The 27661-nt window shown below is 44.5% G+C and overlaps 1 protein-coding gene across 2 annotated transcripts in view; it reads left to right on the top strand.

Annotated features, from left to right (window-relative positions):
* Positions 1–8784, top strand: part of LOC140482435 (IQ calmodulin-binding motif-containing protein 1-like) — a 59313-nt gene extending 50529 nt beyond the window's left edge. For both annotated transcript variants that reach the window (XM_072579939.1, XM_072579938.1), the window contains exon 14: positions 7718–8784. In XM_072579939.1, coding sequence (XP_072436040.1) covers positions 7718–7920 — 203 coding nt within the window. In that variant the 3' untranslated portion in view covers positions 7921–8784. The remainder of the gene's footprint in view (positions 1–7717) is intronic.
* The last annotated feature ends 18877 nt before the right edge of the window (positions 8785–27661 follow it).

The raw sequence follows: 27661 nt of genomic DNA, 5'->3' as shown, positions 1-27661 counted from the left end.
GCATTCAACAGTGAGATTGGTCTCCAATTTCTGATTTCCTCCCTCTTCCCCTTCCACTTGTAGATGAGGGTAATGATGCCTTTCCTCATGGATTCACTCATGGTACCTGCCAGAAGCATACTGACGTACACCTCTAGCAGGTCCTGGCCAATCAAGTCCCACAGAGCGGAATAGAGCTCGACCGGTAAGTCTTCGCTTCCGAGAGTTTTATTCTTTTCGAAGGACTTGAGGGCCTTGGTCAGCTCGTCCAGAGATGGCGGCTGGTCCAGCCTCTCCTGTGTTCTGTTATCTAAGACCTCTGTGATAGAGGACAGGAATGATTGGGAGGCTGCGCTGTCTGTTGGCTTCGAGTCATACAGACTGGTATAGAAGGATTTGCTGATCCTCATGATGTCAGCCTGAGATGACGTTATCAAGCCATTTTCTTCCTTCAAACTGCTGAGCACGGAGCTCTCTTTGTGCACCTTCTGGAAGAAGAAACGTGAGCACGTCTCGTCCTGCTCCATGGAGCGGACCCTGGACCGGAAGATTATCCTGGAGGCCTCCGAGGCAAAGAGCGAGGCTTGCTGGCCCTACACCTCCTGGAGGTCCTCCGTGACATCGACCCCCATCATCTGCAGCAGGAGCAGGTTCTGCATACTTTCCTGGAATTGGGACAGTTTTCCCCAGCTCTCTCTCGCCTCCTGAACACCTCTTGATGTTCCCTTTTACTGTTTCCCACCAGTCTGCTGGAGACTCAGAGGGAATTCATGGTTATCCAACCTGCGTAGTCCCTCTTGAGCTTCTCAATATTTCCTGGGGTCAACAGCTTTGTGTTCAACTTCTACGTTCCCTTACCATCCCACTGCTCGTCCTGTAGGTGAAAGTCGGCCAGCAGGAGGCAGTGGTCAGAGAAGAACACCGGCTTGACGATGGTGGATCTGACCGAGAACGTTCAGGACACAAACAGGTAATCTATCCTTGAGCGGATAGACCCGTCTGCCCGTGACCAGGTGTATCTACGCTGCGCTCCGGCTGCAGGGATGCTGAAGACTTGGCATCTTTGAGCGTTTCCATCAGGGCTCTGGACATGGCGTCCAGTTTACTATCTCCACCCCCCGCCAGAACATCCATCTGCATCAATGATACAGTTGAAGTCTCCGGCCAGAATGACCGGCATGGTTGTAGCCAGCAATAGTGGTAGCTGCTGCAGGATGGCTAACCATTCACTCTTGCCTGCTGGGGCGTATACATTAGTCTCAGGGGAGTGTTTCTGTCCATGACATCAATGACGAGGAGGCACCCGCCCACCACCTCCTTAACCTCTGAGATGAAGTTGCCTGCTCGCAACAATATACCCAGGCCGGAGGCGCGGCTATCGTTGCCCCCCGACCAAACTGATGGTCGAGCTCGTGGGCCCATGGACCATCTCCTGTAGCTGCTGAGGTGCGATATCCCACACTCCTGCAGAAACAGGACGTCGGCTTTAACGTTGGCCAGGAAGGCCAACATAGAAACACATCGCATTGCAGATTTAATGCTACGCACATTAATATTGGCAATTTTTATCACCATTTTAACAGTTTATGTGGTTACCAGTGTCCATTTGCTACTGGTCCTGTCTCTCTGGGGTCGCTATCTGCATTCCTGTGGTATAAACAAACTGCTGGACACGCTCAGAGCTCAGGTAGCTGTCCGGCTCCACCCTGGGGCCATTTCCAAGTTCTGGTATCATCGGGCCGGGTCGAGGGATCACAGAGACCAGTTGTGTATCTGACAGCGAGGCTGTCAGATGATCGCTGCTCCCAGTTACTTGGAGTAGTGGGGCGGTGTGTACCTTGAGGTTCTCACTGGATGGGGGTGATCTTTCGCAGTCCCCTCAGAGGGTTTGTCGTTTGCTGTTTGGGGGGTGCTGCCCTCTTTTCACCCCGCAGCGCTCTGTCTCGTCTTCTGGTGACTACCCTCCTTGTGCCCGTCTTCACCATCTGCAGAGCTGCCCCGTATCCTCCTCATGTAGCTGCCGTTTCTCCCTTTGCTGGGTGGCTTTGGGCACCCGGCAGGTTTTCCTCCTCCTGCTTTTTTTACAGGAATCCCATCCTCTGTCTCCTTGGTTCCCTCCTCTTCCATTGCCTCCGTCTGTCCTGTAGGAGCTTGAATCGGCTGCTGCACCTCCCCACTGGCTGCTGCCTGCTCCGCTCCAGCCTGTCCTTCCTTCTGGGTGCCACCAGACACCGTTCCTTTGCTGGTTTGTGGTACCACGTTGGCCTTTTGCGGTCCATCTCCGGCCATCTGTGCGTAGGCGTCGGCCCCCCCGTCTTGGGCAGGCCTTGTACATGTGGCCCACTTCTCCGCACAGATTACAGCACTTGGCCTCTTTGCATTCCTTGGTCGGGTGACCCTCCTTCTTGCAGTTCCGACAGCTAGTCACCTTGCAGTCCACCACCATGTGGCCTGACCTCCTGCAGGTTCGGTGCACCTTCGGCTGCCCTGCATATGTCGGGTATCCTCTGCTCCCTCCAATAGCAAAGCTGGAGGTTGGGGTGGAGGATGTTCTGACTGGCATCGACCTGCCGCTTGCTGGTCCAGATCCCGAAAGGGTCGACCACATCAGTGCTTTCTCCCTCGACCTGGACGTATCTTCTCAGGAAGGTCAGGACATCAGCTGCTGGGACATGGGGGGGTTGTACATATGAATCGTAACAACCCGACTCCTCTGCGCAGGAAGCACGCACAACGGACTGCCGACAAGATGGAGACAGAGGTTCCCCTTCCTTCTCCTTGAAGACCTTCAGGAGCTGTTCACACTGCTTCCTGCTCATGCAGGTCACATTGAAATAGCCTGCCCCAGGGAAATCCTGCAGGATGTACACTTTTTTTTATTATTTCAAAAGTATACTTTATGAATAAAGTATTTTGATGATCTGTAGAATTGGTGGTGCCATACATATGTATACATTCCATTTCTTTACATTGAGATCGGAATTAATCATTCGTACATACAGGACATACGTTTACCATCAATATATTTAACTGAGTGGGCCCCCATCGAACCCGCAGCACTCCAGCAGAACCTTCTTGATGTACACCATCTGATCGACAGGTGTACGATCCTCCACTTTCTTCAGTCACTCTGTGTTGCGAATCCCCTGGCCTGGGTTGCAGGTGGCTCATGAGGTCAAAGCTTCGAGGTTGGCTGGTCCCTGAATTGGCATTAGGCCAAAGCCAGCATGAAGATCCACCAAGAGCAGGTCAGCCCAACCAAACGATCCTCCAACATCCAATCACTATCCAGCAATGATCCCCACTAGCTCTGATGACTTGCAACTCGGCACCATTCTGATAAGAACAGACTCTTGACCCTGGTATCTCCCCTGCCAGGTAACATGATGGTGTGTTGAAGTAGCAGGTAACTGGAAGCTTAGAGTCATTTTTATGACAGAGCAAAGCAGTCACCCAGTCTGCTTCCCTTCTCAGTGTGCAGGTGACCACATTAGGAATAGGAAATACAGTAAAGTAGACTGAATAAAGCATAAGTAAATCATAGCTCCACCTGGAAGGCCTTGGGTAATGTGAAGGCAGGACGTAAATGGGCAATTGTTACACCTTCAGCGATTTTTCATGGGAAAGTGTCATGGGAGTGTGAGGAAGTGTCAGGAGTGGGAGGGAAATGACCCAGGATGCCCCAGAGGAAACAATTCCTATGAAATGCTGACAAGGGAGAGGTATTTGTGGCTGGTAGTGCTGTCACATTTGAGTTGGTGGAAATGGCAGCTTACGATCCTTTTGAATGTGGAGGCTGATGGGATGGAAAGTGAGGACAAGGATAACCCTATCGTTTCTTTTTGTTGGAGGGAAGGGGTTGAGGGCAGAAGTATGGGGAATGGATAGGACATCGCTAAGAGCCCTGTCAACCACAGTAGCAGGGTTGAGGAAAAAGGCGAATATGTCTGAGCCCCCCCCCCCCCCCCCCGCCGTGAACAGATACAACGGAGACTGAGAAATTGGGAAAATTGAAGAGAGCCTTTACAGGAATCAGGGTGTAAGGATGTATAGTAAAGGTAACTGTGGGAGTTGGTGGGTTTTTAGGGGAAATGACTGGTCAGCTTATTCCCAAAAATGGAAACAGCGATGTCAAGGAATTGAAAAGAGGAGTCAGGTGGATTAGGTGAAGATGAGAGAAAAATCTTTTCCTATTCCAAGTAAAAGAGGGAACAGCACCAACGATTGCAACAATAAACGTGAGAAAGAGTTGCGGGGAGGGACCAGTGTAGGGCTATAAACAAAGAATGTTCCACATCTCCCACAAAGATACAGGCATAACTGGGGCCTCTGTGGGTACCCATAGCCACACTTTTGACTTGAAGGAGGCAAGAGAAATTAAAGGAGAAGTTGTTCAAAGTGAGGCTGAGCTCAACCAGGTGGAGGAGGGTGTTGGTGGAAACCTTATATAGGAAGAAGTGGAGAGCCCTCAGACCATCCTGATGAGGGATGGACACCTAGAGGGATTGAATGTTCATGGTGGTTGGTGCCTGCAGTCCAGAAAATGTGAAGGTAATGTAAATTGTCAAAGAATTGCAGATGTTAGTGGGAACAGACTGGACAAGGAAAGAAAACAAATCGAGCCATGGTAGGACAAAATAAGTCTCATAAGGGAGGAAAAGACTGAAACAGTGGATTTGCCTAGCAGTCCTGTTTGTGGATCTTGGGAAGATAGTAGAAGTGGGATGTACTGGGTTCGGGACTATAGGTGAGATGTTTTTGGGAGAGGTAGCCAGGTGACATGAGGTTGATGACGGTCATGGAAAAACATAGCCTGGTGTTCAGAGTCCAGTGGGAGAAAGGAGGCAATATCTGAGAGCTGGAACTCAGCCTCTGCAACGTAGAGGTCAGTATACAAGGCAACAACAGCACCACCTTTGTTGGCAGGTTTGATCTGAGAGCATGGAATGCAGTCATTTTAAAGGGTAATAGATTAGAATGGGTGAAGGGAGAAAATAAATTATGTCATGTGAGTTTGCAGTAATTAGGTCGAGTGCAGATGAGAGACTAGAGGAAGAGGTCTAGGTTGGAGGGAGAGTGTTGGGGGCAGGTGAAGGGATCTGTAGGGTCGGGAGAGGACTCCTGTTAAAAGAAATGGACTCGGAGGTGACGGAGAGAGAGGAACAATTCAAAGTTCTGTCATGCTAGAAATTTACTGAGTTGGGAGTGAAAAGAATAACTAGTCATTTGCTGACTACAGATTACTTAGCATCAGAGACCAGAAGGTCAGAATTTGTGGTAAATTAGGGATGGAGTCAGAGGGACGAGTGGAGGGATGAAGGTACCAGAAGTTTGTAGGTATCCCTGAATTGTTGTAACTTGCATTAGGTTTGTCTACAAGTGAAGTTGATTGGATTATGGCAGAGGAACCAGTTATCAATGACAATCCCTCTACAAGGCAATTGGTTGAGAGTTAGCTGAACAAGCTGGGTTGTGAGCAAGGCACGGGAAACTAGTCAGATCAGAAGAGAAACTGGCTTCTCTCTCTCTCTCTCTCTCGCTTTCTCTCTCGTATGCTCTCTCTCTCGCTCTCTCTTCCCCCCTCCACCTCCCTCCCTTCAGTTCTCTGCAGTAAGCCCTTTAAACCTGAAGAAAACTAGTTTACCTTTATTTGAACCGATGCTGCATGTTACAACACTGAATTGGTTAAATCAGATATCTTTCATAAGTGAAACAGCCACCCTGTGCCTTTGCATTCAAAAATAAGAGTGCAGAGGAGATACCTTTGCGTGAACCATTCCAACAGATCGAATGGAAAAAAATCTACAAAACTGTTGTCTCAGATTTCCCAGTGCCCATGAGTCTCCCAAGTCTGTGTGTAGGGAGAATTTACAAAGTGTTTATAGAGTTTTAATTTGTAAGTTTTATTTTATTTAATGTAATAGTTTACCTGTAGCCAGATTCTGATGACCTGCAATAAATTTATTAGAAATACATTCTAACAGGACGAAACAGAGTAGATGCAGGAAGGGTGTTCCCAATGGCTGAGGAGCCCAGAATCAGGGGGCCACAGACTGAGGTTAAAGAGTAGGCCTTTTAGGACAGCGATGAAAAATTTCTTCACCAAGAGTGGTGAGCCTGTGGAATTCTCACTGAAGACTTTCAAGAAGGGTGTAGATATCGTTCTTAGAACTAAAGGGATCAAAGGGATTGGGGAGAAAGGGGGAACAAGGTATTGAGTTGGATAATCAACTATGATCATATTGAATAGTGGAGCAGGCTCAAAAGATCTCCGATATTCTATGCTTCTACAAAACCCTGGTCCATCAACCTGGACCTGAAAATTAGGCACTTTGGAATCTTGCATATTTCATTTCAAAGCTTAACTTTTGTGAACACTCTGGGAATGATGGAGCTTGACCTCCAGCACTTTATGCCAGTGAGACATGAAACACTTTGAAAAAAAACTTTATTCATGAGATGTAGGCATCAGTGCCAGGCTAGCAATGATTGCCCATCTCTAATTTCCCTGATGGCAGTTAAGCATCACCACACTGCTGTGGAATGGAGTCACACGTAGGACAGGCAAAGTAAGGACAGCAGATTTCCTTGCCTAAAGGGGGAAGTGATCATGGTGTTATAGTTGTAGTGGCCCAGTGGTATAATTGTTAGACTATTAATCCAGAGACTGAAGTAATGTTCTGGTGAAGCCAATTTTGAAAAATGAATCAAACTAAAAGAAGAATCTGGAATTGGGATCTAATGATGACCATTAAACCATTACCAATTGCCGGAGAAACGTAGCTGGATTATTAATGTCCTTGAGGTAAGGAAATCTGTCAGCCTTACCTGATATAGTCTACAGGTGACTCCAGGCCCATAGCTTGACTCTTGACTGCCGTCTGGGTAATGAGGAATGGACAAAAAAATTGTTGGCCTAATGAATGGAAAAAATGGGCATAGTAAAGTAGAATGGTTTCTACAACAATCAATGGTGATTAATAAGGCCAGTTTTTTTATTAATAATTTTAATTGAAATCAAATTTCACTGTCTGCTATTGTGGGATTTGAACCCATGTCCATAGAGCATTGGCCTGATATTCTGGATTAGTGGTCCAGTGACATATCCACAACGCCAGTGCCTCCATGCCACTGCTATCTGATCAATAAATGGATTCTCAAGAGGTTCCAGGTCAGTTCCCTTGAGTGTCCTCTCGAATCAGAGTACCAAACAACATGTAGAGGAGGAAATTATATTTGCAGTGCTAGATGCTTCAATGGCTCACTGAGCTTGACAGGCAAAAGCTGTATGATTCAGTCAGTACATCTTTATCCAGCTGGAGGAGACCTATCAAAAGGCACACATCCAAGTGAGTAAGCTAGAGTGACAGTGAAGTCAAACATTTTGAGCCTCTGGCCCTGTGACTGGGGCTCAAATATCCTACCATCTGGAGCTACCAGTAATTGAAGAATTTTATTTAGAGTGCATAAGCTAACCATCATATTACATTAATATCATAGAAAGTATTTAAAGGATTTCCTGTATTCAACTGAGACAGAGTTCAACCAAAATTCGAGACCTTTTTTCGGTCTGGCACTGATGTGTCTGCAGTGTATGAACTGCATCCTCTGTTTGATGTTCTCCTAATATTCCCATATCTTACCAATTCAAATCATTAACTTATGGAGTCGCCCGCAATTCTTGTTTCTTATTTCATTTTCTAAAGTGGCTTTTTTTTTTCTGTTATCTTCGATTCAGACGCTCCAGGTTTGAAGGAGGCCACAGAGAAGGACGTGGAGGTGTTTAGCAGCAGGTCTGTACCTGTTGCAGCCAGGGCAAGGCAGTCCCACAACACCATGCTGCAGTACACACGAGGACCCTGGTGGAAGAAGCTGGGAGATGAGTTCCAGGATCCTGAAATGATCGACACTGAAGACATGGATTTTGATCTGATGTTGTGATATAGGGACCAGTGCCTTAAAAGCGTTAGCATGGTGCCCCCCACGTTTCAACTGAACATGGGCTGCACACTTGCCATTTGTGCCTATGCTCATAAGTAAGAGGCCCCACTGTGCACTTGCTCTGGGTGCCATTGTCTGGAGCCACAAGAAGAAAAGATGGAGCTTGATTTGTATGGCATTCTTTTAAAGGCGCTAATGCAATGTAGGAAAAGCAGCTGCCAATTTGGACATAGCAAGATTCCAAAATCAGTGATGTCAATCTGTTTCAGTTGCATTGGTTGAGGCATGAATGTTGACCAAGAGACCTCCTTTGCTCTTTCCCTGAAATGGCAAGTGGGAACTCAATTCATCTAGAAGTTGGCTCTCTGGCAATGCAACATTCCCTGAAGGTTCCTGAAACAGCCGCGGCACAAGTGTTAATCTGTTGTGGTGCTTTCAGCTGAGGGGTAAGTGTTGGTCCCTAGCATTAGGAGGCTGTTGGAACTTTGAACAACAAAACTGGAGAAAATGCGACATTTCAGCCCTGATATAGGAGTCTTATGACAGGCACGTAGGACAGCAGTCAACACAGAAAAAGTCAGATGCAGGGCAATGCTTCAGGATAAAATACAGAATGATCTAAACAAGTACGGACAAAAAATTAGACTAATGTGAAAAAGTTGCAGACAAAAAGTGATGAACATCTAAAGTGAACTTCCAAACCGGATAGTGGATGCAAAGACCTTGGATATTTTAAGGATCAATTAAGTGCGTCATAAATGGAGGGTCATTTTCCCTGGGTGGATAGAATACAACTGGCTGAATGGCCTTCTGCATCAATGTGATATTTTCCATCTTTTTGAATAAAGTTATTTATTAAACTTCGATCTGTAATACTGATATATTTTGATTTAGAGTTTATCTGGTGGACCTGATCTCCCACTCAATAGTTTTCTGTCAGGAAGCTTTTGTTGGAGTGCTCTGTTGAAAGCTCTTCATATAGTCCATCCAGACTGCTTTCACTGATTGTAAGCATTTACTTTTGTATTATAGCGTGTGACCAAAACGCTTCATTATTACGGATTCCAGGAAACAAGAAGAGAGGTGAACCAGGAATGTGCCAGTGCTGGAGAGATGCTAAACCTCCAGCTGAAATATATGCAAGAGAGAGAGAAAAACAGTGGAAGTGATGTATCATTCTCCATTTTTAGGATATTGGGGGCAAAGGTCTACTTACTCCTTTATTCGGGAACTGCACCTTCTTAGATTTAGCACTGTTCTTGACCTCTTCTGCTCCCGTTTTATCCCCAGGCGTTCTGCCAATCCTCAACTGACTGGATACTGGGAATTTCTGTCTGAGTGGGACAACCGCTGTCAAATTTTCTTCAGCAGAGAAACAGAAATTACTGAAGAAACTCAACAGGTCTGGCAGAATCTGGAGAGAAAGCAGTGTTAATGTTTCAGGTCATTGAGTCAACCAGCGCAGAAGCAGGCTCTTTGGTCCAACTCATCCATGCCGACCAGGTTTCCCAAACTAGCCCCACATATGCTTGCATTTGGCCCATATTCCACCAAACCTTTCTTATTTGTGTGCCAATCCAAATGTCTTTTAAATGTAAGTGCACCTGCATATGTCATTTCCTCTGGCATTCCATTCCACATATGAACCACTCTCTGTGTGAAAAAATTGCCCCTCAGGTCCCTTTTAAATTTTTCTGCTCTCACCTTAAAAATATGCCTTTTAATCGTGAACTCCCCCACCCTAGGGAAAAGAATGAATGTCTTTTATTGTCACTTGTACTCCAGTACAGAAGTACACGAGTACAGAGAAAAGTTTTTACAATACCATTTCTATTCACCTTATTTTTGCTCCTCATGATTTCATAAACTCTCTATAAGATCACCCCACAACCTCCTACACTCCAGTGAAGTAAGTCCCAGCCTATCCAGCCCTTTCTTGTAACTCAAAGTTCTTCCAGTCCTGGCAACATCCTGGTAACTCTTTTCTGAGCCCTCTCCAATTTTGCCAGTGCTGGAGAGATAGCAGTGTGATCAGAACAGTACACAATCTTCCAACATCCTGTAAAACCTCTACATGACATTCTAACTCCAATACTGAATGGTCTGAGCAATGAAGGCAAACATGCTTAACGCCTTCTCAACCACCATGTCGATGTGCGACGCGACTTTCATAGAACTATGTACCTGAGCCCCTAGGTCTACATTTAACAACACAACCCAATGTCCAACCATTAATTGTATAAGTCCTGCTGTTTGTTTTACCAAAATGTAATGCCTTGCATTTATCCAAATTAAATTCTATCAGCACTCTTCAGCCCGTTAGCCCAATTGATCAAGATCCCTTTGTAATCTTAGGTAACCTTCTTCATTGTTGACTATATCACCAATTATGTTGGCATCCGCAGGCTTACTAACCATGCCTCCTAAATTCTCAACCAAATCATTTCTGAAAATGACAAAAACTAGGGGATCCAGCACTAATCCCTGCGGAACACCACTGGTCAAACAGGCTTTCAGTCTGATAAGCAACCCTCCATCACCAACCTCTGTCTCCTATCGACAAGCCAATTTTGTATCCAAATGGCAAACTTTCCCTGCATCCCATGTAATCTAACTTTACTACATGCAGAACCTTATCGAAGGTCTTGCTAAAGTCCATGTAGACAACATCTACCACATTGATCTTGTCTACATTCTTTGTCACCCCTTCAAGAAACTCTCAAATTCGTGAGACATGATTTCCCACACACAAAGCCATGCTGACTATCCCCAAATGAGTCCTTGCCTCTCCATATGTCTGTAGATCCTGTCTCAGAATCCCCTCTGACAACTTATTCACCATGGACATAAGGCTCACTGGTCTGTAGTTCCCAGGCATTTCCCTGCAGCCTTTGAAAAATAATGGCACTACATTAGCCATTTTCCAATCATGGGGCACTTCGCCTTGGCTGTTGATGATACAGAATCGAGAGTGTGTTGCTGGAAAAGCACAACAGGTCAGGCAGCATCCGAGGAGCAGAAGAATCAACATTTTGGACATAAGCCTTTCATCAGGAATGTATCTTTGCTCAGGACCCTGCAATTTCCTCCCTAGCCTCCCATAAAGTCCTGGGATGCACTTCATTAGATCTTGTTTAAGACTGATAGATTTTCACAGGAAGGTGGATGACTTTATGACAGACAATGGGACAGAAAGATGTGCTGATGTAAGATAGCTGGATGTGCGGGGACTGCTTATAAAAAGACAAGATGTGAAAGGTTTTAAACTTGCAGTCGTCGAACTATGATGCGAGATGCAGACTTGAACAAAGGGATTATGTTTTGTTCACGAGATAAGGTTGCTGATTGTTTGCGCCATCATTGGTACAGAGATGTAGCAGGAACAGTTACATGTCAGTTGTAATTCTCAGACCAGGCAGGTAGTTAAGCAGGCAACCAATCAGCACCCTCTATTCATGCTGTCTAAAATTATGTCCTTTGTCAAAGTCTGTTACTTGCATTGTAATTCTAACAAGTGCAACACTGAAAGCATAAACTTGTCTCTTTAACAAAAATAGACATTCAGCTGGAGCATAAACACCAGCAGAGACAGGTTTGGCTGAACAGCTTGTTTGTGTGCTGTCAATTCCATATACAGTGGTGTCTATGCACTGCACTGGTGATTCAGCCTAAATTCTGTGATCAATTGGCAGTCATGAACCTCACAGCGAGTTAGAGGATTGAATGTAAATCCAGTCTATCATGGAAGGAGAACTCTGAGTTGGTAAATAGACTGGAGATTGGTGGGACAGAAAACGTGGAATGGTCTTTCTGGCAAATAGGTGTTAGTGTAAATGAGGTCAGTTTAGTACAGCCTCGCAGTTGGAGCCACTAATCACACAAAATATGAGTGTTTAATTATTCATGCATTGATGAATGTCATGACAGCTGTGTTGACTTTATTCAGATATGAAGTGAGAGATAGTTAGTTGTTATTTGCAAGCTGCAGCAAGTATCTGATCCTGAAGAATAAATCCAGTGCAATAAAGGTGACTTGTGTGCCACTTAAAATATGCAAAGAAGTAAACAGCAGCCTAAGCATATATTGCACTTGTATAACATCACAAGGGTACTTCATAATTGAGAGAGATTCAGGAAGAAAACTATAGGAAAGTCAGAGGTTTCTGTGAGCTAAAGACAAGGGAAAGCGAATCTTAGTAGGACTTATATACGTAATGGTAAGGTCCTAGGGAGTGTTGCTGAACAAAGAGACCTTGGAGTGCAGATTCATAGCTCCTTGAAATTGGAGTCGCAGGTAGATAGGATAGTGAAGGCGGCGTTTGGTATGCTTTCCTTTATTGGTCAAGATTATTGTACAGGAGTTGGGAGGTCATGTTGCGGCTCTACAGGACATTGGTTAGGCCACTGTTGGAATATTACGTGTAATTCTGGTCTCCTTCCTATCGGAAAGATGTTGTGAAACTTGAAAGGGTTCAGAAAAGATTTACAAGGATGTTGCCAGGGTTCGAGGATTTGAGTGATAGGGAGAGGCTGAACAGGCTGGGGCTGTTTTCCCTGGAGCGTCAGAGGCTGAGGGGTGACCTTCTGGAGGTTCATAAAATCATAAGGGGCATGAATAGGATAAATAGACAAAGTCTTTTTCCTGGGGTTGGGGAGTCCAGAACTAGAGGGCATAGGGTGAGAGGGGAAAGATATAAAAGAGACCTAAGGGGCAACTTTTACACGCAGATGGTGGTACGTATATGGAATGAGCTGCCAGAGGAAGTGGTGGAGGTTAGTACATTGCAACATTTAAAAGGCATTTGGATGGATATATGAATAGGAACGGTTTGGAGGGATATGGGCCGGGTGCTAGCAGGTGGGACTAGATTGGGTTGGGATATCTGGTCGACATGGACGAATTGGACTGAAGGGTCTGTTTCTGTGCTGTGCATCTCTATGAGTTTATGACTATGAAAGTATAAGGAGGGTGTTTCACAAAATCACAGAATTATTACGATGCAGACGAAGGCCATTCAGCCCATCATGGTTGCACCGACATTCCTACCTTTTCTCCATATTGCTGGTCAAGGCAGGCCCAAACCTGGTTTAATAGACCATATTTTGGTTTGTTTTGAATTTAACAAAATGGTCTCACACTGGAATATAAATGTACAATGCTTTAGGCTTTATTTCAACAATAAAACAAAAGTTCATTAACAAACAAAATGAAGATCAAATGGAATAAACCAAACTATTGGCACCAACTCAAAAACTTTTAAACATAATAAAGGTATAATCTGATTAATCCTAAAACAATCCTGAATAAATTGAAAAGATAAACAATTTGTGCAGAGTATCCAAAAGAAACCTCACACAGTCCTCACAAGCACCATTGTACTCTCTGTCTCTAACACCTCAATACGCTTATGTGAAGGTAAACATAAGCATGGGAAACATACCATCATTTCAGTCTCAGGTCTACTGCACTGCTCCAGCAAGGCTCAACACAAGCTGGAAAAACAACACCTTATCTCCTGCCTAAATCACTACCTTGTATGGAAACTCAACTTGGTATCTCCTGTATCACTACCTAGTATGGAAACTGTACCATTCAAGATCGGAGACGGATACAGAGAGTGGTGAACTCAGCCCAGACAATCACAAAGGCCAACCTCCCATCTATAGAATCCATCTACCAGGCCCACTGTCAAGGAAAGGCCGCCAGCATTCTCAAAGATCCATCCCACCCTGGCAATGTTTTCCTACAACCTCTACCATTGGGGAGAAGGTACAGAAGCCTGAACACATGCACCAGCCGGTTTCAAAACAGTTTCTACCCTACTGTTATTAGAATACTGAATTCGCATATCTGTGTTTTGGTTTTTGCCACTGTTTACCTATTATTTACTTATCTATGTTCTTTAACTCTGTGATATGCTGGCATTGCTCACAAGGCAAAGCTTTTCACTGTGCCTCGGTATACATGACATTCAATTCAATTCAAATACCTATATAGCCTTCGGACTCAGAATGTGAACATCCTTTTCTATGTTTGTTACCCTCTCCCCACACCACAAGGTCCTGCTCTGTATGTGTTGTTGCTAGCACAGCCAACTCACTTTCTACTGTTTACACTTCTCATGAACACCCTACCCAGCACTTCTCTCCATCTTGGCCTATCATCAGAAATGTCTTTGTTGCTTATCCTTTTTCTCTCTCTCTCTGGGCTCCATCTCCAGTATTCATTCCCCATCCCTGCATCATCAACATAAATATCACCCTTTCCCAGCTCTGACACAGGGTGACTGGACTCAAAATGTTAACACTGTCTTTGCCTCTACAGATGCTGCCAGACCTATTGAGTTTCCCAAGTACTTTCTGTTTTTTTGTTTCATGAAACAATCTGTAAAAGACAGGGTCACTACCAAACCATAGGGCAAAATCAGAAGTCACACAACACCAGGTTATTGTCTTAACAGGTTTATTTGAAATCACACAAGCTTTCGGAGGGCAACCCCTTCATCAGATGCAGCTAGAGAGTGGGACACATACAGAATTTATAGGCAGAGGGATCAAGAGCAGAGAGATCAAAAGATCGTATAACTGGTGTGAGTGGAGTGTTTCTGCAGGTGACCAAAAATGTTAGATGGTGTATAAAGTGATTATAAAGTTAATGTCAAAAATCACAACCAGGTTATAGTCCAGTAGGATGTAGGTTTGCTCGCTGAGCTGGTGCAACTCAGTGAGCAAACTTACATCCAGAACCTCAACCTGAGCTACAAATCTTCTCAAGACTTGCTAATAGTCCAACAGGTTTATCTGAAACCGCAAGCTCTCAGAGCCGCCACTCCTTCCTCAGGCAATGAGTGAGAGAGAATACATCGGACACAGAATTTATAGTAAAAGATCAAAGGCTCATGCAACTTATGCAAATGTATTGAACAATCCTAGATGGCTATAAAGTCTTTAATCAGTTTTAATGGAGGTGCAGGTTTCAATTGATTAATATGGAAATCCCAGAATTCCTTTCAAGTCACTGCCCCAAGATAACTTCTGGTTTTACCAGAATAAAGTGCCACCTCAGTCACGCATTTTAAGTGTGAGGCCATGTTTCAGTCTGTTTGTATCTCAGCCTGAAGCCAGACTGGTTTTATTTTCAAGGTAGGAATTTATAAAATACCACATTGACTAACTGTCTATAGTTTATGTGCTTTTTGAACAAAATAAAATGTATCTGCAAATACAAATCTGCAAATCCAAATTCACCCCATATATGTGTGTGTGTGTGTATGTGTGTGTGTGTATGCGTGTGCATGAGCTTGAGAGGGAGTGTTTGTCAATCTGAGGGGGTATGTGTATGTGAGAGCATATGTGTAAGTGTGTGCGAGAGCGTGTGTACTTGAGAGAGTGAGCATGAGTGTGAGGGAGTACAGTATATGCCTGTGAGAGAGTGTGAGTGCAAGTATGTATGTATGAAAGAGAGTTTGTGTGAATGTACTTGTGTGTGAAAGTGAGTGCATATGTGTCCGTGTGTATGAGTGTGTGTATGAAAGCACTTATTGTGGTGGAGTCATCTGTAGTGTGACGTGAACCCAAGATCCCAGTTGAGGTCGCCCCCATGAGTACCAAACATGGCTATCAGCCTTTCTCCCTGTCTGGAAGTTCCCTTCCGGTAGGGGAACACTTCAGCAGTCAAGGACCTGATCTTCTGGTAAACATCCTCGAAGCAGATTTCAGGACATGCCACACATACATATGCTGATAATATTATGTTATTTATCACAACAGATGTGTAATATAAAGAACATGCTCATTATGTCAATGCCGTATTAAGGCATGAGATCTAAAAATGTAAAACCCATCTTACTGAGCTCTGTCCTCTTGTAGCAAGACACATTGAGGTACACTCAGCTGCAGTACATCCAAATACCTTAGCTCGAGCCCAAGTTGACAGGCAGGAGGCTGGAAACATACAGCAAGCCAGGCAGCATCAGCAAGTGGAGAAGTCAATGTTTCGGGTATAACCCTTTTTCAGGACTGGGGTTGGGTGTGGGGGGAGCTACAGATAAAGGAGGTGGTGGGGGCAGGGTAGTGAAGTGGGGATAGGTGAAGACAGGTAGAGGGTACGACCTGGTTGGTTAAGAGGAGGAATGAATCTGGTTGGTGGCAGGGAGAGGGAGGGGCTGCGAAGGGAGTCAGGCCCATTGACAAACCAGGTGGTACCCTCTACCTGTGAATATACGCTTTCACACACACACTCATACACACGGACACATATGCACCCACTTTACCACCCTGCCCCCACCAACCCCTTTATCTGCAGCTCCCCCTACACCCACCCCCAGTCCTGAAGAAGGGGTACACCCGAAACATCGACTTCTCCACCTCCTGATGCTGCCTGGCCTGCTGTGTTCTTCCAGCCTCCTGCCTGTCTGTTTTGGGTTCCAGTAGTTTTTTTCTGTCTCTAACTTAGCTCAAGCCCAGACTTGCAACACTTGTTATTGTAATGTGCATATGCTGATACCAGATACTGTAAAAACCATTCGCTGCATTCTTTGACAATATGTGAATCACGTCACATCCTAATGTTGAGGGGGTTACCATACATATTACAGTATAGTAGTAGCAAATTGTCAGCATTTCACACCTCATTGGGTATGGGAGTATATCACATCAGATAATAAATTGGTGGGATCATCTATTCCACTCATTATTTTTTCTTAATTACAATATGGTCCCAAATTGGGCTCCCAATAAATCGGTTTCATGTTAAACTAACTGGTGGGCTTTGTTTCAAGTCATGCTACTCCACCAATCCTGCAACCCTCTGAAATCTTTGCGCTCCTCCATTTCTAATGTCTCTGCCTTTACCACTTCCAATCGTTCCACCATTGGTAGCTGTGCTTTCAAATGCTAAGCTCTGAAATTCCCTTCCTGAACTTTTCTATCTCTTGCAACTCAAAGGAGTGCCTCATTAAAACCTACTTCTTCATCTTTGGTTACCTGGCCGGCTATCTGCCTGTTTATTTGTGGTCCTGTGCAGAGTGTCAGCACATGTTACAAAGGCACTATATAAATGAAAAATGTTGTTGCTTTTAAAATGTAGTGATTGTAACAAGATCAGCCAGGTGGACTTCATAGAATATGAATTCCCTGATTGGGGCTGTTAATCTGGGTCCCATCAGGGAGCCCTGGCTGACAGATAAAAGCAGCCTGTTCATTCTGAAACCTGGCTTTGAGGGAGCTAGATCAGTTCAAGGACTTACCACATGTAAATAAAGGGTGACTTGGTGATGGGATACCAGCCACTGTGGTGTCATTTCACCAGCAATGAGAGAAAAGCACGCTCCTGAAGAAATGCACTCACAACAGTTATCTTTGAGTAGGGTAAACATTTCTGACATCATGCCATTATTTGAGAAGCTTGACTCCTTCAATCCTGCCATCAAAGACTGGGTGTAATATGTGGAAAAATGTTGTTATATTTCCTGGGCAAATCACATTGGGGGAGATGAAAAGAAATGAATAATTCTCCTAACAGCTTGTGGATGCGCAGCTTTTTCAGTTATTGGGAGCCTAACTTTCCCTGAGGCACCAGATTCCAAAATCTTTCAAAAGTTGATGGATTTAGCAAAAGAATGTTATGAACCGAAGCCTCCTCTAATTCTGAGATGCTATCGGTTTTACTAGACAATATGAGAACCAGGAGAATCCATATCGGGATTTTTAATTAGGTTAAGGTGACTGGCAGAAGCCTGTGAATTTGGTTTAATCCTTAATGAGACGCTGAGAGACTATTTGGTATGTGGGATTAATGATGCACCTTTGCAAAAGCGCCTACCTGGAGTACAGAGTCATCAAGACTGGGCTAAACCCTTTGGAAGAAAATGTGAGGGCAAGCAAAGTTGCCCCAGCTCCCACATCTGTATCAGAGCTTAGGTCTTTTCTTGGGCTGGTGAATTATTATGGAAACTTCATACATAGTCTGGCCTCCATTGTGGCACCTTTACATCAACTCTTAAAGGGTCAGCCTTGGACATGATTGCGTAGCCAAGCCCTAGCCTTCAGGGAAGTGAAGAAACTGCTATCATCCTGTAAGATGTTGGCAAACTGTGATCCCAGGCAAGATCTGGTATTGACATGCGATGTTTCCCCATACCGCATTGGAGTAGGATTATCATAGAATCCTGACAGTATCCCTCCAGAGGGAACAGGCTATTTGGTCCCTCAAGTCCACACCGACTCTCCGAAGAGCATCCCACCCAGACGCACCACCTCCCCACTCTATCCCTGTCACCCTGCATTCCCTGTGGCTAATCCACCTAACCTACACGTCTAAGAACACTATGTGCAATTTAGCAAGACAAATCCAAATAACTTACACAACTTTGGACGCTGGGAGGAAACTGGAGCACCAAGAGAAACACCGTGCAGACATGGGGAGAATGTGCAAACTCCAAACAGCCAGCCACATGAGGTTGGAATTGAACCCAGGTCCCTGATGCTGTGAGGCTGTAGTGCTAACCACTGAGCCACCCATAGGCTAATAGATGCCTGAATGGTAAAGAATGCCAAATAGCAACTGCATCCAGGACATTAGCTAATGCAGAGTGTTAATATGCCCAAATAGAGAAAGAGGATTTTATAAACCTCTATAAGGTCACCTCCCTCAGCCTCCGATGCTCCAGGGAAAACAGCCACAGCCCATTCCGCCTCTCTCGATAGCTGAAATCCTTCAACCCTGGCAACATCCTTGTGAATCTTTTCTGAACTCTTTTAAGTTTCACAACATCCTTCCGATAGGAAGGAGACCAGAATTACACACAAAATTTCAAAAGTGGCCAAACAAATGTCCTGTACAGCAGCAACATGACCTCCCAACTCCTGTACTCAATGCTCTGACCAATAAAGGAAAACATAACAAACGCCGCCTTCACTATCCTATCTACCTGCAATTTCACTTTCAAGGAGCTATGAACCTGCACTCCAAAGCCTCTTTGTTCAACAACACTCCCGAGGACTTTACCATTAAGTGTATAAGTCCTGCTAAGATTTGATTTCCCAAAACGCAGCACCTCACATTTATCTGAACTAAACTCCATCTGCCACTCCTCAGCCCATTGGCCCATCTGATCAAGATCCTGTTGTAATCTGAGGTAACTTTCTTCGCTGTCCACTATACTTCCAATTTTGGCGTCATCTGCCCTTACAAACTATACCACCTATGTTCACATCCAAATCATTTATATAAATGATGAAAAGTAGTGGAGCCACCACCACCCTCTGTCTTCTACCTTTGAGCCAGTTCTGTATCCAAATGGCTGGTTCACCCTGTATTCCATGAGATCTAACCTTGCTAACCAGTCTCTCATGGGAAACCTTGTCCAATGCCTCACTGAACTCCATATAGATCATGTCCACCGCTCTGCCCTCAATCAACCCTCTTTGTTACTTTTTCAAAAAACTTAATCAGGTTCTTGAGACATGATTTCCCAAGCATAAAACCATGTTGACTATCCCTAATCAGTCCTTGCCTTTCCAAATACATGTAAATCCTGTCTCTCAGGATTCCCTCCAACAACTTGCCCACAACCAATGTCAGGCTCACCTGTCAATAGTTCTTACCACCCTTCTTAAACAGTGGCACCATGTTTGCCAACCTCCAATCTTTCGGCACCTCACCTGTGACTATTGATGATACAAATATCTCAGCAAGAGGCCCAGCAACAACTTCCTGAGCTTCCCACAGAGTTCTCGGGTACACTAAATCAGGTCTTTGGGGTTTATCCACTTTTATGCGTTTCAAGACATCCAGAACCTCCTCCTCTGTAATATGGACATTTTTCAAGATGTCACCAACTATTTCCCTACATTCTATATCTTCCATGTCCTTCTCCACAGTAAACACTGATGCAAAATACTCGTTTAGTATCTCCCCCATCTCCTGCGGCTCCATACAAAGGCCGCCTTGCTGATCTTTGAGGGACCCTATTCTCTCCCTAGTTACCCTTTTGTCCTTAATGTATTTGTAAAAACCCTTTGGATTCTCCTTAGCCCTATTAGCCAAAGCTATCTCATGTCCCCGTTTTTGCCATCCTGATCTCCCTCTTAAGTATACTCCTCCTGCCTTTATATTCTTCCAAGTATTCACTTGATCTATCCTGTCTATACCTGGCATATGCTTCCTTCTTTTTCTTAACCAAACCCTCAATTTCTTTAGTCATCCAGCATTCTCTATACCTACCAGCCTTTCATTCCACCCGAACAGAAATATGCTGTCTCTGGTCTCTCGTTATCTCATTTCTGAAGGCTTCCCATATTTTATCTGTCCCTTTACCTGAGAACATCTGCACCCAATCAGCTTTCGAAAGTTCTTGACTAATACCATCGAAATTGGCCTTCCTCCAATTTAGAACTTCAACTTTTAGATCTGGTCGATCCTTTTCCATCACTATTTTAAAATGAGTAGAATTATGGTCGCTGGCCCCAAAGTGCTTCACCATTGACACCTCAATCACCTGCCCTACCTTATTTCCCAAGAGTATGTCAAGTTTCTCTAGTAGGTTCATCCACATACTGAATCAGAAATTTTCTTGTAAACACTTAACAAATTCCTCTCCATCTAAACCCTTAACACTATGGCAGTCCCAGTCGATGTTTGGAAAGTTAAAATCCCCTACCATAACGACCCTATTACTCTTACAGAGGACTGAGATTTCCTCACAAATGTTTTTCTCAACTTCCCGCTGACTATTAGGGGGCCTATAATACTATCCCAATTTGAAGTCAGAAAGTTGCACCAATACTGTAATAATGATGGATCACAAACCCCTGCTTGATCTACTTAAAGAGGAGAAGGCAATGTTGCCCATAACATCAGGCCAAATTCAGTGGTGAGCACTAATACTAAGTGCATATAATTACAAGTTGAAACACCATCTGGGGGGCCAAGCAGCAAATGTGGATGAATTGAGCCACCTCCCACTGGCACATGCACTCCTGGCGGTTTCACCACTGGAAGAGTCCATAATAGTTTTAATTTTTCTGGATACACTTGCAGTCACCGCTGACGTTCTCAGTCTTTGGATGCAGAAAGTTCCAGTCTTGGCAAAACTGAAACAGCTGGTGGTAATGGGGACACCAAAGGGCTGTCATAACCAGAATTGAAACCTTTTTGGATGCGGAAAGACTCGATCACATAGAGGACAGTGTATTATTATGGGGAGCAACAGTGATTGCCCTGAGCAAAGGTCACTGCCACATACTGTCCGAACTCCACCAGGGTCATCGGGGGGTCTCCAAAAATGAAGATGTTGGCAAGAAGTTATGCCTAATGACTCGGAATGAATGCAAACATAGCTGCGTTGGTGGGGCAGTGCCCAGAGTGCCGACATGGATAAACATTCCTGCCAGCAGCACCCCCATATTCATGGGAATGACCGGGTAAACCCTGGACTCGGTTACACGCTGACTATGCAGGTCCTTTCATGGGCTCAAAGCTCCTAGTCAATGTGGATGGCCACAAAACAGTGGCTAAATATGGATAGAGTTCATTCATCAAACATGGGGATGACAATAGAAAACTGCCCACATCTTTTGCAAGACACAGACCCCCGAAAGTATTGTCACAGACAACAGGCCACTGTTCACCAGTGGGGAATTTGAGTATTTCCTAAGGTTGAATGGGTATTCAACATAAAAGGACAGTTCCATACCGCCCATCATCCCATGACCTGGCAGAAAGAGCAGTCCAAACTTTGAAGGCAAGCTTAAAGAAACAATCTACAGCTTCATTAGATACCAAACTACCCAAGCTTCTTTTTGAATGTAGGACCGTTCCTCATGCGACCCTCGGTGTTGAAATGCCCATCAGTCATGATTAAATGGCGGAGTGGGCTTGATGGGCCAAATGATTAGATTACTTACAGTATGGCAACAGGCCCTTTGGCCCAACACATCCACACCGGCCCTCCGAAGAGCAACCCACACAGACCCATTCCCCTATATTTACCCCCTTCACCTGACACTATGGGCAATTTAGGGTGACCAATTCTCCTAACCTGCATATCATTGATTGTGGGAGGAAACTGGAGCACCGGAGGAAACCCATGCAGACATGGGGAGAATGTGCAAACTCCACACAGACAGTTGCCCGAGATGGGAATTGAACCCGAGTCTCTTGCGCTGTGAGGCAGCAGTGCTAACTACTGTGCCACTGTGCCGCCCACTAATGGCCTGACTTCCACTCCTATTTCTCATGGTCTTATGGACTACAGGGATAGCTCCAGCAAAGTTGCTAACAGGGAGAAGACTCTGCATCAGGTTAAATCTGATCTACCCGTATCGGGGTGGGGAAGAGTGAAAGGGCATCAGGAACGCCAATGCTAGACAGTTTACTTCAGGTGGAGGAAGTTTGGTGCAGGAACCACAGGAATGGCCCTGCATGGGTAAGAGGCATGGTCTTACGCAAGGTCAGGTCCAGTGTCATGAAGTTCAGGTAAGTGTGATGGTTCTGAACAAGCATGTGGACCGTATGAAAACGGCAAACTTGCAAATACTGCAGGAGCAAAATGCGCCCGGCTCCTCAACAGCCTTTCCCACTGTTCCGGAACCCGTGGTTTCTTCCTCTCCATCGAGTGTTGAAGATACCTCATAGTCAGAGATGGACATGTTGGATGTCGCCACCAGATGCCTTTGATGCCTGAAGAAGAGAATGAATCTCTTCCAGGATGCTCTGGACACAAGAGGCGAGCTACTGTTCGTTACATGCCAACTGTATCTGAGGCAGGATTAGGGGAACCTGACCCCAGGAGGAGCTACAAAAAAAAATGAACTGGACTCTGACCCTGGACTCAGAGGGGAAGGGATGTAATGATTGCAATGAGATCAGCCAGGTGGACTTCATAGAATATGAGGCAAAGATGAGGACTGCAGATGCTCGAGATCAGAGTCTAGATTAGAACGGTGCTGGAAAAGCACAGCAGGTCAGGCAGCATCCGAGGAGCAGGAAAATCGATGTTTTTGATTAAGGGCTTTTGCCCAAAACTTTGATTTTCCTGTTCCTTTATAGAATATGAGTTCCCTGATTTGGGCTATTAACTTGGTTCAATCAGAGAGCCCTGGCTGACAGTTATAAACAGAAGTGTTGGAGGTTCTGTTCACTCTGAGAGCTGGCTCTGAGGGAGCTGGATCAGTGTCAAAGACTCTGCATATGTAAATGAAGTGTGACTTGGTGATGGGATACTACACTCTATAGAGCTATTTCAAAAACATGTCGTTATTCATCCTTAGACAGAGAAAGCGAACACTGCCCCACCCTCTGAAACTGAGAAGATGATGATGAAGTGGTGAAGTCACTGGACTATCAATCCAATGGACAAGCTAATACTCTGAGGAATATGGATTTAAATCACACCATGGCAGCTGACAGAATTTAAATTCAGTTCATGAAAGCTGGTATTGGCAGTTAGTCTTAGTGATGGTGAGCTGAGCATGAAATTAACATTGATTGTTGTAAAGACTTGGCTGTTCCTTAGGGAAGGAAACTATCTGGCCTACATGTGACTCCAGGCTCAGAAACGTGACTGATTCTGAACTGCCCTCAGCAAACCACCCTGTTCAAGGGCAGTTAGAGAAAGGCAAAAAAATGATGATGCCCACATCCATGGAAAATAATTAGGGTAAAACATATAATTCCTGCAGAAAACAGGAATGATTAAACACATGACGAGAAAGGAAAGAAGTACAAAGAGGCATTCCAGTGAGGGTTAATGGTTTTCTTTTCTCTGCCTATGAATACTGTAATCTGTTTTGGTTTAGCTGTGAACCCGACATGTTTGCCTCTATAAAATGACAGGATGTTTTCATCCTGAGATACTGTGTAACCTAGTGACCATTTTTATTTGTACGCTTGTTTGCAAGTGTGATGAATGAATGAATGAGGGTTTGTTGAGGTGTTATTCCGTTGCATTTCATCCAGGCTGCACACAACGTTTTGTCTTGATTTCCCACAGATGGAAGAGGCAGAGCGAGACAGACGACAGACTGTATCTCACTGCCTTGGCAAGCCGACAAGCCAGGGAAGATGATGCTGGTGAAACACCAGGGGGCAGTACTCACACCATATTGCCAAGCCCTGGAGAGAGCATCTTAAAAGTTTATCGTAATGAATGCTACTGGGGTCTCTAGAATTGAAGATTAACTGCCAGGACGTCGTTCTGCACAAAGAAATCTGGATTTGTAAAAGTAAAATTCTTGGACAAACAAAAACAGAGAAACAATCTTGGAATATTTTTGTTGGTTCACTATTAAAAGGAAGAGACATAATAAGCTTTTTTTGGGTGTACAGTCAACACTTAGTAACACAAAATGTGTTTGCTTTCTAATAGGCTGTGGCAAGGCAGGAACTAGTGTGTATTGTGAGGAGGGATAACCAATGGCAAACTGCAGGTAATGTAAAGACACGTCCAGAAAAATGCCAAAGTGTCCACAGCCACATTTGGCACCAGGCTAAGCCTGGAAGTAATCCAGCCAAGGTTCTCACCTGATTGCTCTGTAACCACAAGGTATGAATGCATAAGCAAAGACTTTGCCTATTAACCCTATCCATGCCCCTCATAATTTTGTAAACCTATATAAGGTCACCCTTCAGCCTCCGACGCTCCAGGGAAAACAGTCCCAGCCTGTTCAGCCTCTCCCGATAGCTCAGGTCCTCAAACCCTGGCAACATCCTTGTAAATCTTTTCTGAACCCTTTCAAGTTTCACAACGTCTTTCCGATAGGAAGGAAACCAGAATTGCACGTAATATTCCAACAGTGGCCTAACCAATGTCTAGTACAGCCGCAACATGACCTCCCAACTCCTGTACTCAATAATCTGACCAATAAAGGAAAGCAGACCAAATGCCTTCTTCACTATACTATCTACTTGCGACTCCACTTTCAAGAAACTATGAACCTGCACTCCAAGGTCTCTTTGTTCAGCAACACTCCCTAGGACCTTACCATTAAGTGTATAAGTCCTGCTAAGATTTGCTTTCCCAAAATGCAGCACCTCACGTTTATCTGAATGAAACTCCATCTGCCACTTCTCGACCCATTGGCCCATCTGGTCCAGATCCTGTTGTAATCTGAGGTAACCCTCTTCGCTGTCCACTACACCTCCAATTTTTGTGTCATCTGCAAACTTGCTGACTGTACCTCTTATGCTCGCGTCCAAATCATTTATGTAAATGACAAAAAGTACAAGGACCCAGCACCGATCCTTGTGGCACTCCACTAGTCACAGGCCTCCAGTCTGAAAAACAACCCTCCCCCACCACCCTCTGTCTTCTACCTTTGAGCCAGTTCTGTATCCAAATGGCTAGTTCTCCCTGTATTCCGTGAGATATTACCTTGCTAATCAGTCTCCCATGGGGAACCTTGTAGAATTCCTTACTGAAGTCCATGTAGATCACATCTACCACTCTGCCTTCATCAATCCTCTTTGTTATTTCCTCAAAAAACTCAATCAAGTTTGTCAGACATGATTTCCCGCGCACAAAGCCATGTTGACTATCTCTAATCAGTCCTTGCCTTTTCGAATACATGTACATTTTGTCCCTCAGGATTCCCTCCAACAACTTGCCCACCACTGAGGTCAGGCTCACTGGTCTATAGTTCCCTGGCTTGTCCTTACCACCTTCTTAAACAATGGCACCACGTTTGCCAACCTCTAGTCTTCCGGCACCTCACCTGTGACTATCGATGATACAAATATCTTAGCAAGAGGCCCAGCAGTCACTTCTCTAGCTTCACAGATTTCTCGGGTACACCTGATCAGGTCCTGGAGATTTATCCACCTTTACATCCAGCACTTCCTCCTCTGTAATATGGACATTTTGCATGATGTCACCATCTATTTCCCTACAGTTTATATTTCCCATTTCCTTTTTCACACTAAATACTGATGCAAAATATTCATCTAGTATCTCCCCATTTTCTGTGGCTCCACACAAAGGCTGCCTTGCTGATCTTTGAGGGGCCCTATTCTCTCCCTAGTTACCCTCTTGTCCTTAATGTATTTGTAAGAACTCTTTGGATTCTCCTTAATTCTATTTGCCAAAAACTATCTCATGTCCCCTTTTTGCCCTCCTGATTTCCCTTTTAAGTATACTCCTACTTCCTTTATACTCTTCTATGGATTCATTCGATCTATCCTGTCTATACCTTATATATGCTTCCTTCTTTTTCTTAACCAAACCCTCAATTTCTTTCGTCATCCAGCACTCCCTATAACTACCAGCCTTTCCTTTCATCCTGACAGGAATATACTTTCTCTGGATTCTCATTATCTCATTTCTGAAGGCTTCCCATTTTCCAGCCGTCCCTTTGCCTGCGAAGATCTGCCCCCAATCAGCTTTCGAAAGTTCTTGCCTAATACTGTCAAAATTGGCCTTTCTCCAATTTAAACTTCAGCTTTTAGATCTGGTCTATCCTTTTCCATCACTATTTTAAATCTAATAGAATTATGGTCGCTGGCCCCAAAGTGGTCCCCCAAAGTCACCTCAGTCACCTGCCCTGCCAAGCTCTTCATCAGGAATTCCTAGTGAAGGGCTAAGCCCAAAACATTGACTCTCCTGCTCCTCAGATGCAGCCTGACTAGTTGTGCTTTTCTAGCACCACACTCTCAACTCTGATCTCCAGCATCTGCAGTCCTCACTTTCTCCCTCTGGAACAAGGATGTCTTGCTGCAATTATACAGGACATTAGTGAGACCACACCTGGAATATTAGGTGCAGTTTTGTCTCATTATCTGAGGAAGGATATTCTTGTTAGATAAAATTCCCCAGGCCTGGCAGTATCTTCTGAGGAGTCTTATTGGGCTCTAAACATTCACTCAGTTTCTTTCTCCCCAAATATTGCCAGACCTGTTGAGTTTCCCCAGAATTCTCCCTATTTGTTTCAGATTTCCAGCATCTAGTATTTTGCCCTTAAACTGTTTCGTTGTCCTCTACAGGGGAATGAATGTTGGTCAGGCCATTTAGGGTAACCACCATACTCTCCTGTGACATGATGTCATGGCAACTTTTAAATCTATCTAAGGGAGCAGACGAGATCTCAGCCTAACATTGTTTCAGAAAGACTGTGCTTCCAACAGTGCAGCACACCATCTGTAGGGCACTGGACCAGCCCATTTGGAATTTGGACTCAAAGCCTGCACTGGAACTTGAACCTACATTGTTTGATTCAGAGGTTGGAGAGCTACCAACTGTCACAGTGGGATGATAAAGGAGTCAGTCTAAAAGTCTTTTTTTTAAATATCAGATGTAGGTATCATTGGCCAGACCAGCATTTATTGTCCGTTCCTAATGACCCAGAGAGCAGTTAAGAGTTAACACTTTATTGTGGTTCTGGAGTCATATCTAGCTCAGATCAGGTAAGGATGGAAGATTTACTCCCCTGAAGGGAATGAAGGACATTAGTGAACTAGATGGGTCTTTACAACAATTGATGGGTTACATGTTTGTATTAAGTTAACTTTCTTTCATTCCAGATTTTTACTGAATTCAAATTTCACCATCTGCTGCAGTGGGATTCGAAACCACATCTCCAGAACATTAGCCTGAGGTTCTCGATTACTCAAGTGACTTTATCATTCCATATGGTAAACAGCTATCAGCAACACATGAAAGCAAAGCATTCCTGATTTTGAAGATTTGAAGAAGTTACAAAGAGGTGTCATCTTGGATTCAAAACATTTACTCTGTTTTTCCCTCCC

The sequence above is a fragment of the Chiloscyllium punctatum genome, chromosome 10, assembly GCF_047496795.1.
Source record: "Chiloscyllium punctatum isolate Juve2018m chromosome 10, sChiPun1.3, whole genome shotgun sequence".
Taxonomy (NCBI): Eukaryota; Metazoa; Chordata; class Chondrichthyes; order Orectolobiformes; family Hemiscylliidae; genus Chiloscyllium; species Chiloscyllium punctatum.
This window is presented reverse-complemented; position numbering and strand designations above follow the sequence as displayed.